Source organism: Alligator sinensis, unplaced genomic scaffold (assembly GCF_000455745.1).
Source record: "Alligator sinensis unplaced genomic scaffold, ASM45574v1 scaffold717_1, whole genome shotgun sequence".
In the NCBI taxonomy this organism is placed as follows: domain Eukaryota; kingdom Metazoa; phylum Chordata; order Crocodylia; family Alligatoridae; genus Alligator; species Alligator sinensis.
The window spans coordinates 3,303,207-3,319,727 of NW_005841961.1; the positions used below are offsets into that span (position 1 = coordinate 3,303,207).

At 39.6% G+C, this 16,521-nt stretch overlaps 1 protein-coding gene across 2 annotated transcripts in view; it reads right to left on the minus strand.

Moving 5' to 3' along the window:
* Window positions 1-1,269: 1,269 nt before the first annotated feature.
* Window positions 1,270-16,521, minus strand: part of NBN (nibrin) — a 43,146-nt gene continuing 27,894 nt past the window's right edge. Inside the window, exons 10-16 of one of the 2 annotated variants that reach the window (XM_014518507.2) lie at window positions 14,960-15,223; window positions 13,868-14,345; window positions 11,836-11,904; window positions 10,256-10,411; window positions 8,945-9,058; window positions 5,954-6,003; window positions 1,270-1,760 (exon numbers count right to left, since the gene is read on the minus strand). In XM_014518507.2, the coding sequence (XP_014373993.1) occupies window positions 1,730-1,760; window positions 5,954-6,003; window positions 8,945-9,058; window positions 10,256-10,411; window positions 11,836-11,904; window positions 13,868-14,345; window positions 14,960-15,223 (1,162 nt within the window). In that variant the 3' untranslated portion in view covers window positions 1,270-1,729. The remainder of the gene's footprint in view (window positions 1,761-5,953; window positions 6,004-8,944; window positions 9,059-10,255; window positions 10,412-11,835; window positions 11,905-13,867; window positions 14,346-14,959; window positions 15,224-16,521) is intronic. The other variant, XM_025200238.1, reaches the window with a different exon arrangement.

The following is a 16,521-nucleotide window of genomic DNA, read 5'->3' on the forward strand; positions in this document are numbered from 1 at the left end:
TACTAAATTATACAATCTTCCTTTAAAAATTACCAAACGGAAACAAGTCACAAAACTGAAAACAAAAATGACCCATTACTGATATCCTCAGATTGAATAGGTATTTTAAGGAGACTACTTCAAATGCTGTCCATGGTATGAGAAAACTCCGTTATTTGTATTCATGTCTTGTCTCTAACAAGTCTGAGCATAAACTGCTCTGACAACTAGAGCGAAATTTTATTCCGACAACATTAATAATTAGGGTATAAATTATCTTATATTAACTCATTCTGCAAACTAAAATTTGCGTTGCAATAGTTATTGAAAGTTTTCCTCTGGAACTTCTCCATCCATAAAGACATACAGATAGTCATATTATACCATTAAAAAAACCAAAACCTTTAGCATTCCTGTGAAAGCAGAAGCCTATTACATTTCATTTTAAAATTGTCACAACCCAAAGTTGTGATTTTTGTTTTTGTGTGTGCTTTGGCACTGCTAAATTATTTTCCCGCTAAATTGCAGCTTCTTTGCACAGTAGAGTTTTCTGCTGTAAAGGAGAACCCCGGTGCAAGGGAGAATTTCCCGCCAATTTGTAGCTTTCTTTGCATGGTGCATTTCTTTTGCATCTAAGAAATGCTCGGTGCAAAGAATTCCCGCCATTTGTATTCTAATTCGAGCCCCATTATTGGCTTGTGTGAAATTATTCACACGTGGCGGCTAGCGATTGGCTTGCTAGCCGTATAAAAGGCTTGGGTGGTTTCCGCCCAAGTTGGAGAACTTTGAGCACACTGCAAAGTGCCTCTAAGGAGATTTGACTTGCGGCTAGCTGATCGATAGACTGATCGCCTATCGATTCTTCTCCCCGTTGCCGAACGATCCCTCGACGTACCCTTCCCTGCGTGCAAAAAAGGATCCACGGAGCCTCGGCAACTCCGTGGGAGAGACCCGAGCTTGTCTGAGTCCTCAAACGAGGATTTAAGCGGAGCTGTACCTGGGAAACTGTCAAGCCTACACCGCGACCAACTTCGGTGTAAGTAAACAATCTTGAATCAACCATTACACGTCCGTGACTAATTCTAGCATGTCGCCCGTTCTCTCCGACCCAGCGTGCCCGGGCTGCTGGCCACAGCCCGCGCAGAGCACAAAAAGGGCCCGGATCACTCCCGGCCCGCACAAAAATAAAAGGACTAATTACAGTAAAGAAACACAGAAAAGGTGCTAGAGTTAAGTCAGTTTAAAGAAATTTGTATAACTTTTTTCCTTATAAAAATGAATTTCATGTAGTTTAAACATTTGTACTTTATTTATACACCATTCACACAAGTCTATTGCAGGGCAAGTAATCACTACAGTACAGGGCTAAACAAATCAAGTTGGCTGTATTTAAAACACAGTCAGATGAATTAGCAATAATTTCCTTTTTCAAAATAAACTGTAACTAACACCTGTCTCAGTGCAACTGGAAAGTAACAACTTGAAGCAAAACCTAAAATATCTGGGATGGTTTAAAGAGCATTGCTCTAAAGCAAAGGGATTTTAAGTTCTTGAATCCAGAAGTCTAGAAATCACAAGCACTGAACAATGAAATGTATTTTTGTCTGTTTTTTAATAAAAGCAGGGCTTAAAAACAAGTTTCACAATATGTAGTTTAAACTCTCCATACACATGAAAAATGGTAGCCAGTAAACATATTGGTAAGTGGCGGCAAAACATATTTTGCTATGGATTCATCATGAATTCAAGCTTATCTTCTCCTTTTCACATGAGGATCATATCTGCAAGTAAGAGAAGAAATTTTGTTAGAACCAGAATGATGCCTTTGATCATCAGAACTAAGTTACGGCTAGTTAAGGTCTGACATTTCATTTTCCTTACTGTGGAACAGGCACATGGTACTGCAGGCCAAGTCCCATTTAAGTCAATGGGAACTGAGGGTGTTCTGAACTGTGTGCTTGGTATTGTTATTAATTAAAAGTAAAATATCTTTGCAGATAAGCACATGATTTCCAAAATCTCTGTGCATATCACAAGTAGAATTTAAAGTTCCTCTCAATAAAGAAAAATTACTGAATGGTATGTTGCACATTACAGCTAACTTTGGAAAAATATTTACAAACCTCTTCCATCTCCCTACAGCCCTGCCCTGCAATTCTTCCTCTCAATCTCTTCTCATCGCTTTTGATAGGACACAAAATGATTTTAAGTGTTTTTATTTTGAAATCCAGGCTACAGCCCCTTTTTCTCTTTCTACTCCTGGTCCCAGCCCACAAAAAACATTAAACCCCATTTTGCTTCTTTGAAACTCTAAAGCATTTTGTTTCTATACATGAATGAACAGTTTATAGCTGCTATAATGGAATGATCAGGCAGATTTACTTCCCCTAATTCTAATCCCATTCACTAAACCCCTTTGTTGCACAGTAAAATGTCACAACTTGTAAGACAAATTACATCAGTGTTACCTAACTAGAAACGTACTGCAGGTCACTGCTGTTTCTAAGTAACTTAGAGGTATTGCAAAAAAGAAAATGCATGTGCTTTGAAACTATCTTGCTATCATCAGCTACAAGCTGTTCATATATGCTTAGAATTTAGGTTCCTACAGGGTTCAGGATACTGTAACAGAATGCTTCTCTGTTGGTGATTTAGTTAATATGTTCCTCTGGGAAAGTACATACATTATTAACAGTGGAGTGTTAATATTGAGGTATTAAAACCAAAAATGCAAGTCTGAAGTTGTCCAAGGGCTGCCAGTTCCTTCATACTGGCATATTTAACTACTGAGTGAAGTGAGGCTCTGTAGTTAAATTTGATGGCATTTCTCTTTGGCTAGATGCTTCCCTATCCTGTACCCTTCCCCAAGCCTATCCTCTTTAACCAATAAAGCTCTCCACTATTATACGCATGGTGGACTGGCTGGGAGAGGGATAGGGGCCTGTCTTTGTCTCCCCGCGTTTCAGTTTGCTACAGTAGGCTACTTTTTTGTGCTTCAGGCTAAAGGAAGCACCCCAAGTTCTCACCGTGGGTCAAGCACCCTCAAGGACTACAAGGCCTATGTACCCCAGAGGGGGCACAGGGCTCAGAAACAGTCCAGACCCCTGGGTGGTGGCAGCAGTACCCCCAGGCTTGGGGGTGTGCTCCAGAAAGGGGGTCAGCCAGATATGAGGCACCCCCGGGGAGGCATGTGGCGGCATGCACCAAATCTAGCCCTCATCTGTGGGATCAGATGACTGATGCTTCTGCACTATGTAAAATTGGAGCCTAGATAGAATACTGCAGTTAATGAGCACACTTTAAATACAATAGGAAAAAAAAAATTAAATAAATAAAATGCCAGCATTCTTTGACACTTTGTGCTTAGCATCACAATTTATGACATAGCATAGCAAACAGAAATCTTGGATTCAGTTTTGAAATAATTCAGTTACACTAAGCACAGTATTTTGTCTTGTATCACATTCAATCACTTCACTTATCCTTCCACCCCCTACAAGAGTTTCAATTCTACACACTGCAAAATGTACAGATTTTTACAGATCTTTGAAGCCAACTGTAGCTTCAAAAATCAGAGCAAGAAGTATTCTGACTTTCAGCAGTTAGAAGATTTACTTGCTAATATTATATAAAGACAATTAATGTTTACTGCAGAACCATTTCATTGGTGAGGCTGCAGTCAAAGTATTCAATGTAAGAGTACAACTTACATATACATATGCACGCGTGATATATTGTTTTATGTAATGTAATGTTCATATGTAAAAATGTTGAAGCCAATAACACTGGCTGAGTTCCAGAAAATGAATAAAAAGAAGCCAACTCAGCTTGGAACTAGACCTTTTTTTATTAGAGCTGGTCAGAAATCACAGCCCAAGAAAATGATGACTTAGAGTTGGAGAGTCCACTGGACAAGGAACAGTATGAGAAGAGGACTGATTAGGATAGGGTAGGGGAACAGAAACTAAAAGAAGGATTTCCAGCATCAGAAAGGTAGAGAGAGTTTAGGAAAGAAAGTTTCTTAGAGATGACAGATTTACAGACCTACAAGAGTGAACAGTATCACAAGGGGAGTCTGGGCCTATAAGAGGGCTTCATCTTACTCCTTTGATGTGGGCTAGGCCCAAAACAAGGGATTCTGTGATCTGCAGTAGAGTCGGTAAACATGTTAACTGTAGCCTGCTAACATTGCTAGCTAGTATGTAAAAAAGCCTGCTTTCCTTGGTCTGGAACAAGATCAGAGAGATGACAAGATCTGTAAGAAGTTTCTACCAAAGGAGAAAACTAGAGAAAGGAAACATCTTTTTTCATGAAGAAAGGCCTTGTAGAAATAGCCTGAAGCAGAAATAAAGGAGGCAAAGGACCATGTTGGAGCCCTATCTGAAGGGAGAAACTCTGAGAAAGAGGAGAGGAGGTCTACCCAAGCCTGATGAAAAAACTGTAATATGCAAGGAGTTTGTTTTGCATTGCCTTTTTTCCTTCTGAAAAAGAAAATCTGTGGTTTAGCCAGAGTGCTAAGCTGTAGGGGTGTGTGAAGAGGGGCCATACTGGATTTGGATCCGGCCCAAAAATCAGGGACAGTGATTCGATTCATTGATTTGGATCACTGTCCCGATTCGGAGAATCGGTGATTCAGCCATAGACACAGCTTTAAATGCTTTTTCTACATACCCTGAGGTACAAGATGCGGCTCTTGAACGCTGCGATGGTGGGGCGGATGGAACGTCCCATGGGAGCGCTTCTGGTCCACGTCCGGGTTCACCACTGAGCGCCCGGGGGACCCCTGTCCTGCACACCCTGGCTCAGCGATCGGCCACGGGGAGGCCCCAGGTGCCCCCCCAAATCCAGGAGGCACCAGTTGCCAAGCTGGGGGGGGGCGCCCGTTTGCCAGGGGGGGGGGGGGGGGGGTTTCCACCACTGAGCACGCTGGGGACCCTCCGCATTCCCATGGGATGTTCCATCCACCCCACCATCTCAGCATTCACTGAATCACTGAATCTCTCCAAATTGATTTGGAGGGTTCCAATTTGATTCAGAGAGATGAAAGGGTCTCCTGATTCGATTCGGATTCAGAGATTTGGCCGCTGAATCGGGCCAAATCTCCACCAAATTGAACCAGTGACTGAAGCTTTGCACAGCCCTACTAACCTGTCCAACCAACAGAGATGCAACTGTGGAGGCACTGGTAAACTCTAGGGCAGCAGTTCCCAATCTGTGGTACAGGTACCACCAGTGGTATGCAGACAACCTGTCAGTGGTATGCATTAACAGATTTATTATAATTACTTTATATGACAAAAATTTGCTAGTGGTACTTACGGTTATATCACTTTAAATTGGTGGTGCACAGTTTGTCAGAGTTTGGGAACCACTGCTCTAGGGGCAGGAAGGTAAACCGAGCTTACACAAGTGAGAAAGAATGTCCAAGTTAATGCCAGTAGGGCCCGAAGTGATGTATATAGCAGAAGGGAAATAAGGTGGCAAATAATTTTATTTGAAATATTTTTATCATTGATGTTCTGAATATTAGGTTATAGAGAGTCAAGTATAGAGCCCATGAAGTGAAAACTTAAGGCATAAATAAAATTAGAGAAGAAAAGTATCAGCTTGGGCATATTCCACAGATGCCATTATCAAGGGACTTCAGAAAAGAAACCGAGACAGTGAAGATGTATTTATAACGCATCTGATTAAACAACTGGGATTCATCCAGCTACATAGAGTGTTTTACTTATATCAGATGACTAACCTGTGGCACAAGTGCCACACAAATGGAATGGGCAGCCCTGTGCGTGGTGCACAATGGACCATGGAGAGGACAAGCAGGAAGCAGAAGGCAGAGCAGAAAATCAGACAGAAAGCACAGGGAAGGAAGTACAAAGCAGTGCAGGAAATGGGGCAGGGAGCATAATGTAATCTACTGCATCATGTATCAGGTGTCTACTAAAAGTAGACAAAAAAAAAAAAATCTTACCGAAAGAGATCATCTGCAAGTGATTCCTCTTTTTCATGCCGATTCTGTTCCTGAAAATATAAAATACTTATCTTCAGTATTTCAAAGGAAGAAACTATTCATCTGAGCAATGTATTCCTTTATAAGCAAATCTTTCTGCAGAGACATTGTATATGTGTACTTATGACAGTTAAAACAGTGAAGCAGAGATACAGAAACCAATGTGAAAAATTATCAGTCCCATATGCCAAAGAAAAATGACAGGGACTTTAAAAAAAGCCAGACCGACCCAAGTTTCTGACCTTTCCAAACCAGAACTGTTTTACTGAAACTGTGCAGAAACCTAACAGTTGGTAGAAGTTAGGTCTACTTCATCGGTAGAATACAGTGATACAAGAGAGACTCCTCTGCACACTGTTAGCATTCCTTATATCAGAGAGCGAGAAGGAGGTGCACGGCAAAATAAAAAATATCTACACTGGTCTGCTATAACTACTAGTTATACTTTTCAGCAGGGCAGTAGTTTTTCTTACTATTGTTTAAATCCTCAGTGTGCATTAGAGCAGGGCAAATTAACTTTTTTATAAACTTTGTATCTTAAAACCAAAAAATCATTTATTCTGGGCCAAGTTGCTTTGTTTCTGATTAAATTTACATTTTAACCACTCTAAAGTGACATTGAAGGAACATTCTAATTAAAATAATTTTGAAATTAAAGAATCAAATCCTTTTGTTTAGAAATTATCAAAATGAAAATGACTTTAAAAAATGTCAGCGATTTTGATACATGTACTGTATTATTGCATACAGTCACGCCCCCTCCCCCCCAACCAGCTGCTGGAAGCTACAGCATGCATTATACACAAGAAATCTGGTAAGAACAATTTCTATTGATGATGAACAAAAGTGGAAGTAAAAATCTACCTGCAACCCATATAGTACAGAACAGTGAACATTCTGTTCCCTAGCTGCAGCTACTCAGTTACTGTAAGGAAAGATATTTTTTTCTTCATTCTGTCTCTCAAAAACCAAAGCTTGTATTATATTCCAGCATGTACTTTATGCAAAAAAAAAATATGGTAATTCAGTCCAAGTTAGGGATCTTAGATTTTTAAGAAACAGACATTTTTGTGGCAAGGGAGAATGGACAATAGCATAGTGAATTATACTATTTCAGATTCCTATTAGCATCACCATGTAACTTTAAGGGGGAAGTCTGAAAAACACTGAACATCCACAAATGCTAGTAAAACAAAAAAAACAAAACAAAAAAAGAAATCTGTTGCAGGTCTTCAGCCTTTTTCAAGACTAATTTGTGTTCTGTATATGTCTTTTTTTGCAAACTGTTTTAAAATACTTTGAAATTAAATATTTTTAGTAATAGCATAAACCCAAATATGACCTGAGCACTTCTAAACCAAACTGTTTCTGCTTGGGTGAAGCCTGTGTCTTCAAGTGGGGATTCTTTGTTAAGTGAAGTCTGACCTATATGTTCAGGCTTGTAGTGGCTTTTCAACAGGATGGAAAAAAATAGCAAGATCCTCATTCTGCTGCACAGGTAATGCATCTCTCTCCTGGGTGTGCCTCTCATAAATTGTACCATGTTCAAATTTGTGTTGGAGGCCAAACACAACATCAGAAAACGACAACACCGCCATATTGCAAGACAATTAAATGAGATTCCTTGTGCTGGAATAGAGTTCTGATAACCAGGAAGAATAAAACAGCAAAACAGGGAAGGGAAAGAAGCCCTATTGTTTGCACTCTTTATTACTACCTACTATCTTTTCAATTAATCAGGTTATATTGCTGGATTGGTATGCTGGAAAAATCTGGATTGGTATGCTGGAATGGTACATGGCCTTTGACACCAGTTTCTATAAACTATCGACAGAATGAAAACACTTGAGAACTACTACAATAAGATGTAAGATACATGTAAAGAGAAAAATTATTTTATAGTAAAAAAAATCTCTACAAAGTTCAGGTCTCATGCATGTATTTAATCTAAATACTGTATTTTCTTGCATACAACATGCACCCCCAAAATCAGCCCCCTAAAGCTGGGCTGCATGTATTAAGCAGGGAAGTTGATTTTTTCCATGGGGTTGGAAGCACCCCTGGTTTGATCTATGTTTCACAGTACAATACCTATACTAGTACTGTTCAAGCAGCTGAAGGAGTTAATTGACTTAAAGGCTCCCTGCTCTTCACTCTACAGGTGTTAATGATAGTCTCTCTTTTTAAATGATCTTGATGTTCCATTAATCAAGCTAACCTTTCTTATGGCCAGCTTGCCATCTGCTAGCTGGTCCTGATTTCCATTTCACAGCCTCTTTAGCTCAGACACGTTAGCATTTTTCAAAATCATAGATCCACCCATGCAGATCAGTCTTCAGCTACAGCGAAGGACTCAGTTTTAGTTCTACAAGGAGGGTGAGTCAGCTGAAGATTAGGCTCTGTCCCTGCTCATGCAGCCTTAACTCTGGAAAAATCTTTTTTCTTCATTCTGTCTTTCAAAATAAGGTGTGTATTATATTTGGGGATGCTGTATGCGAGGAAATATGGTATTGACTATGTTCTATTCTACCAAAGAGCAGAATGTCAGTCACACGGCATGAAAATAACTTGAATACAAGAAGCCACCAAGCTTGTTAAGGTAGAAGCTTTCACTGCCACTGATAGGATTTCCACAGGGTTGAGTTTCAACAAAATGCTTATTTAGCTTAACATCACTCTTTCCTTAGCTAATACTTTTTGTTTTAGTTTTACTGAACTGTTTCCTCTGTGCTGGCTGTTTGAATGTTGCATATCCAAGTCATTCAAAAAGCTGGCACAAAATCAGACTTATGATGGAATGTTTTGCATCCATGTGAGTATGTTGGTGAGTGCACATGTACCTATGTACGTGTCAGATTTGTTCAGAACACAGGCTCAGAGCTGGCTTGTTCAAAGGATTCACCAAAGGATAAAACATTGATTAAGTATGGTCTTTTGGAAATAATTCCTTACCTCCATTTCCTGCCTTAACCATTCTTCTAACTCTGAATTCCTTTTGGCATTATGAGCTATAAGATCAGATCCTCCAATAATGTGTGGAAGCTGTCCTACTCCAGGATAAGCTACCTGTTAGGTACCAAATGGTTGCTGTTACAGTGCTGGTTAACAACCTCACAAAATGAAATGCAATTTTAGTAAATTCAAGAAACCTTGGCAGACAGAACAAGAGGAATACATTTCTTTCAGTTGCCAGTTGATGTAGATATACAACAAATAAATTAACCATTGAGGATTTCCTGAAAAGAATGTAACAGCAGAACACTGCAAACTCCTTCATTATCAGCAGACTGCTATGATCAGCTGCATACTGCTGCTAAATAAACGTGCTAATATATTTAAAATATTAAATATGTTAAAGGTTTCTCCTCAGATCTGAGGAGTGCATTGCATTTGAAAGCCTGTCTAACTTCATCCCAACCATGCAGCTGGTTGGATAAAAGTATAACCCCCCAAAAAATCCCATCTTCTCACATAATCTTCCTGGATCATCGTGGCTACCAGATCACTGACACTACCGATATATTTAAGTGAATTCTGAACAAAGTAGAAATTGATATTTTATTGACAGGTACCAGTCTTTTGAATTTGTAATGCAGAACCCATTTCAATATGAGAAAATCTCTCTGAAAATATTTTCAAGTTTTATTAAACAATTTTAAATGCCACTTCTAAATGGCAGAAACATTTGCCTGGAAAATGTTGTGATTTTCAAGCTGTTTTCAGTTAAAGCATTTAAAAAATATAGCTCCTTATGCAAGTATGCTTAGAGTATTTTAGATCAGATTACAATTCTTCTTTAAATTCTAGGCTGAAGCAGTACTTGAATACTGAACACTAAACAGTTTTCTAAAAATTGCTTCCAGATCCTGACTCATCATTGCTTAATTTTACATTTTAAACTTCCTAATTTTATTAGTTAAAATATTCAATTTAAGTCAATAGAACTTTCTGTGGACATATAAACTTGGAGTCAGAATTCTATTAGAGATCCCATAGTATCTTTTAGTGAGTCAGTTCAAGTACAAGTTACACAAGCCTATAAAAACACCAGAGGTACAAGTATAAATATCACTACCTGGTACCTGCCAGCTATTTTTGTATGAATATTAATCGCAATTTTGATAGTAAGTTTAAGCAAATGTAAGCAGCAACAGAACTTCTAAAAAATAACTTTCATTCAGTAACAGTTTATCTGCATCATGACATCTGTAAACATATTTCCAACAGTGCCACCTTGTGATACAGTTTAAAATATACACTAACCTTTTTGAATTTCTTGTAGTTTTTCAGTTCCCCATAATTGTTTTTTGCAGTGATTTGAGCATTTGGTCTTGGATGGCTGACAACCAGTGATCTAAACTCAGTCAACAGGAGTTTGCTGGGCAAACTGTGAGAATCATCATGAAGTTTGTCGTGGCTCTTGGGTTGGGAGGAAGGGGGAAAGAGAACTTCAGATTGCTTAATAAACTCCATGTATTTCTTTACAAGGTCCAATAGTTTAAACTTCAGTTTAGAAATAGCAAGCAAAGAACAGATATAAGCTGAAAATACAGCAGTATCTGACCTCTAAAATAGAGCTGAAACAGATTTATCCTTGAAAAATATCACAAACTACTACTTAACGTATTCAGAAATGTTAAGAGATATAATAAGGGAGTGTTTACCAAACTCTTAAAACCCGAGACCTTGTTCAGGAAAATAAAAGAAATCATAACTTTCTGTAATTCCAGTCAAACGCACTGTTCACAAAAGTTCACTCCCACATGATATCCCACTTTAAGGCTAGTAAGTAGTACTTACATGGATAGTTACCTGAAAAAGTAGTATTTCAGGCCACTTACATAGATTTTAGTTCTTACTCCATCCTGCACAACAAAACAATTTCCCCATTCCGGCCACTCACACTCTGCTGCAATCCTTTTCCAGCTGGAAAGATGCGTAACTCCATGTAAGCTCCCATGAAGCCATGACTAACAATTGTTTAATGCCAGAGGAAGACTTAAGGATATGGAGAAATGTATTGTTACAGCAGCTTCAAAAGAAAATTAAGGAGCTACTGCTGTTTTGAATTGGACAAGCAAAATGAACAAGTTGATCACCCAAAACTTTGGCCTTGGATGAAACACATTTGCTGCCTTTGTGGCACGCACACAGGTAACGATTATTCTTGAGTAGCAGCTCACTCTGCCCTTTAGAAGCCACTATGAACATGCATTTTGTTAATACCGTCAGATAACCTTTTCAGCCTAAGAATGTAGTGGTTAGAAATGTGCTAAGAAAGGAAGATCCAGGTTCTAGGCCCCTATCTCCCACCTGCTGGCAGAGTATCCTAACTACTAGGCCATGAGACAGATGTGGCCAAGAGTACCTGGTCTGTTCTACTGGAGCTGGTCCACTGGGCAGCCAAGAGTGGGACTAGCAGGAAAGCAAGCCAGAGGGAAGCTTCCTGTGCAGCGCAGCAATATGGGCAGTGCTCTAGAAGGGAGGTGGCCCTAGAGTTCCTACCTTAGCTCCTCCCTCCAATGGGCCAGACACTTTCCCTGCTGCTGTCTATCCATTTTATCTAATGACTACTAAATGTACAATGCAGAAACAAGCACTTTTAAACAAAGGCAACTGCTTCTACAGTAGGAGAGCTATAAGCATGTTCTTACTAAATTATATTGGCATATTTAAAGCAATCACATTTTTACATGTAGACAAGCTCTCAATTATTCAACCGTTTTATCCCATGGTTCATGCATGCTCTTTCAAAAAGCAAAGCTTTGGTGCATCTTCTGAGTAGTGGTTAATATTACTAAAACATTATTAAAAGACATTCCTTGATCTGACTGATTACTTACCAACATTGATGATTCTTGCTTGATCTTATTTTCCGTTTCTGAAGTCAGAACACACCCAAATTCATTTTCCTGCCATTTGAACAAATATTTTCTAATTATTGAACTAGAAAGTCTTATCCTTAAGTATGAATTCCTCAAATCCTGAAAGTTACTGTAGACTTTCATCCCTACCTGAAAGTACTACTTCATATTTTTAATTGATATAAAGTAGAGGGGAGAAGTAACTTTAAAGTGTTTTAAGGGAGGAAGATGGCTTGCTGCTCATGGGTGCTCTGCAGATGTACTTCTCACAGCTTTGTTCAATGGGAAATGTTCAGAAGAAACTGTTAAGTATATCTGGTAAAGTATGTTAATGTGACAGATGGCACTTGGTATGAAGGAAAAAAAAATCAGATGGAAATAGCACAGTAAATCATTTTCTATGATTCAAAAAACAATGAAATATTTCCTAATTTACTCACTTACAATGGCTGAAGTCATGCTGAAGAGACCAGATTAAATTAAATTCTGTGTTTTAGCTTAAACACCACATATTTTTAGGGTCAAACCCAACCTGTCTGTCATACCAGATAACTAAAGTCTGTCCATACTTAAAAGTACTTGCTAGTATAAACATATCCACAGAGAAATACTAGGTAACCCTGATGGTATAAACTGCTAAAATGGATCTTTCAAGCTTATCCTATATTTAGGGAACCAGTTTAAGCTTTACTAGTAAACAACTTTTGCTTGTACAAATATGTTAGTTTGGAACCAGTTACTTTCTAACTCCCAACACAGTTTGCCTAATAAAACTTTCAAATGAGATTGGCCTAAGTTTTTCCTTAATCAACAGGCCAGAATTTCATTACAATTAGACTTTTCAGAGTTCAGATTCCTATTTGAAAATGCCAAAAGCAGTTTTTATCTGACCTCACAAAACGGAAAAAAACAAAAGGATTCTAAGGTCACATTTATCCACATTAAAAATTTAGTTTGTAATAAATGTGTTCTATGTATTGATATAAGGGGATGGTGTTAAATTGCTGGCGGCACAGAGACATGAAATGGCTGCAGGTGCTATCCTCTCCGGCCAGCACTCAGCAGGAGTGGAGTCCACTCTTTAGTGTCAAAGCAAGAGTTTCAACTATCTCACAGCTGCTGCCAAATTGACACTATCTTTTGCCTACACATGCAGGCTGAGGGCAAATGAGCTGCTCCATGCAGTTCACCTTCAGCCATAACTAGGGAGGGAAATTCTTTCTTCATTCTCCTTTTCCAAAACAAGATGTGCGTCTCATTTCAGGGACATATGGTATCCAAGAAAATACAGCATAGACCAGGGGTGTCCAACCTTTTTGAATGTGGGGCCAGATAATGAACTTTTTATCACCCAGTGGGCCAGCGAGCCATATTCAAAGACCTCACAGGAAGCAGTATCACATCACCCCCGCCAAATGAAAGTACAGTGTTTACTTTCATTTCCCATCACAGTACCTCGGGCCTCAGAAAACAGCTTGGAGGGCCGCATGGTGGCCCGGGGGCCGTATGTTAGACAAGCCTGTCATAGACTATCATTACTAGCATGAGCTACAGTCAGTACTAAATATGTTGTTAATAGGCAAGAGAAAGATTTAGATGTCCTACTTATACTATTGCCCCTTGGAAAAGCAAGATCTGGATTTCTTTAAAATAATTTCAAAAACATTTTAAAAAAGATAAAGTGCAAATTTATGTTGGCTTAAATTCACAAAGAACGTATCTGGGGAAATAAAACATGCTATTCATTAGTCCTGCAAAGTGAGGGAGTATATTTAGACATGTCTATCACAACAATACTTAAGTTTAAACAAAAAATTATACAGCTACTAGTTGAAAACAGTTTGAGAGCTACTATAGTGTTCACGCAATCAAACTACCCAAAGCTTGTACCTGCTCTTCAGCTGCATTTGTCTCTGTGCTGACAGCATATGCTGCACATGGCTCCTAATTAAGATGCAGCTTGCAGGATCAGGCTTGTAATCCATGTTTAATAAAAAAAAGCATTCCTTACCAATATTCTACTGCCTTCATTTCTTGTTACATTTTCTTTTTCAATTCTGTTCTCATCAGTTTCCAGGCGCCTTTTTTTCTGTGTGTTGGCTTGATGCTCAATACCAGGATCCTCCACGTTATCTTCCCAATCTAGCTGTTTACTCCCAAACACAACCTCCAGGGTATCCGTATCTTCTATTAAGTCATCTTGTTCTTTTCTCTTACTTGATACAGGCTTTGTACTGGAAATATTTTTAGCAGCAGTTTTATCACTCTCTGATTTTCTACTTTCTGTTGCACACTTTATACCCGTGTCTATATGTAAAAGATTTGTTTTTGGGTCCAGGGTATATTGCTCTCTTTGAGGCTGTTCTATTTTGCTTTTCCATGTTGAGGAAGTTTTGGGTTGGGTATGACTGGAAGAAGGCAGTGACTTGTCTTCCAACTTTGCCAGTTTAGGCACAGAAGAAACTTCTTCCTCTTCTTCCTTCCTTTCCCTTACACAGAAAGGGGAAAAAAAATAAAGACCGTGTATACACAAATCAACCAAACAATTTTGAAATCTCTCAAGACAACGATAAAATATCAATGCATATTTTCACAAGTAAGGGCTTGTTAAATGTCTTTCAATCTTCTGTAGAAGGAACCTGGAGTAACGTTACACAGTGGACGAGTCTATATGTGATGCTATGGCGAAGTAGCGTTCGCGGGCATCTACATGTGACCAGCAGCTACTTTGGCATAGCAACGTGCTCCCCCAGTATAGCATACCACTATGGCAAAGTAGCTGCTAAAAATAATTGTGTGCTGCGCAGCTGCCAAAAGGAGGTACTAAATCACCACGCAGTAACAATGTCACCATAGCAACACATGTCAATGCTCCCGGTATTAGGTATTTAGTTTACCAGGGTGTGGACACTGTGCTACGTTGTACAGGTGACCCTTGCCATTCGCAGGGGATACGTTCTGGAGATCCCCACAAATGGAGAAATCCGCAAATACGGCACTACGTTCATGAATGTCGTCTGTGTTCAAGAATGCAGTGCCCCCGGCAAAAAGCAAAGTAGCCTCATTTGATAATTACTCAAAATTAGAATCTCTATCAACATACCTTTTCTTTGTAGCTGTCTGGAAGTAATTTTTTATTGAGTTCAGCTGTTGCTGTGATGCTCGTTCTCTTTTTTTACCAACTTCTGAAGTTTTAAAAGGTGAGAGTGACAAGCTTTGTTGGTCAAACTCAGGTATTTTATCAATCCTGGAGAATAAAATCCCCACATTTGCATTGCCACTTGTGTTGGGAGTCTCCTTTACAGTAGTTATATCCTGTACATTTGTTTTGCCTTTTCTGTTCATTTGTGTTTTATCTATCTCCATGCTACATAAAACAAAACACAAAAAATTAAGTAAATATACAGGCATCCATTACAGAAACTGAGACTGAGCATAAACTATAGAGCATTGCTAAAGCTGTCTTTATACTACATACCAACCTTCATGGAAACTAAATAAATTACCATATTTTCTTAAATATAACATGTACCAGTCCCCAAAAAATCAGCCCTCAAAAATGGGGATGTGCATCGTAAACAGGAAATTGCTTTCTTCACTGAAAAAGCAGCAACGCTGAAGGCACAGTGCATGCCATGCAGCTGCCAGGATGGCTGCTGCTTGTGCCTGGCTTAAAAAGCTGAAAGGACGGAGTTCTGTCATAGCTTATGGATGAGCACTTGTGAATGAAGCAGCAAGTAAGCAGCTGGTAGTATCTTGACGACTTGTTTTGTGGAAACCACACTTAATTTACAGAAACTTTGGTAAAGAATTACTTATAGTAAAAGAACTAACAGCCCTGATGCTGCCCTTGCAAGGTTCTGGGGCCTAACTTCACGTGACATAGTAAGTCCTCCTGCAAACAGTGTCCAGGAAGTATGGCATTCCAAGAGACAGTCTTGGTAAGGCAGCAAGCAGGAACTTCCTGCTGCCTCATCCAGACTGTCTCCTAGGATGCCACACCTCCTGGACACGCTATGTTCCCAGGAAGACTTCCTTTATTTCACACAGTCGACCGTGACTCTGGAAAAAAATGGTTTTTTTCTACACTCTGCCTTTCAAAACTTGGGTGCATGTTTTATTTGAGGGGTATTGTACGTGAGAAAATCTACTTAGGGGAAAACAGCCTTGTCTGAAATTTGAGTGCAGGCCCAGAGCAGATGGCTGCTGCAGCTTGGGATCTGGGGCAGAGCTGCTGCCGCTGGCTCAGCAAGGATGGCTCATTCAGCAAAGGAAGGGACAGGTGGCAAGGGGAGAACAGGAGAGACTGTGTGGTGCTGGGGAGGGCAGGTCCCAGGCCGTCCATGTGGACCAGAGCCAATGTATACAGCTGGTCCAGCGGGGTACCGCATGCAACACACACCCTGTACTGGCCCCACAGGCCATACATTTCACACCTCTGCAGTAGATTATGAAATGGCTTTCAAAACTCAGAAACAGTTAGAAGAGTAAATCAGCTGCATTACCAGTTGCTTTGCCCAACATCTGACCCAATGTTCTAACTGACGGCTACAACCTATTACATGAAGACAGAAGCTGGTCCACTGTAGACAGATTCATAGATGCTAGGGTCAGAAAGGACCTCAACAGATCATCAAGTCCTTCCCCCTGTCTAGGCAGGAAAGA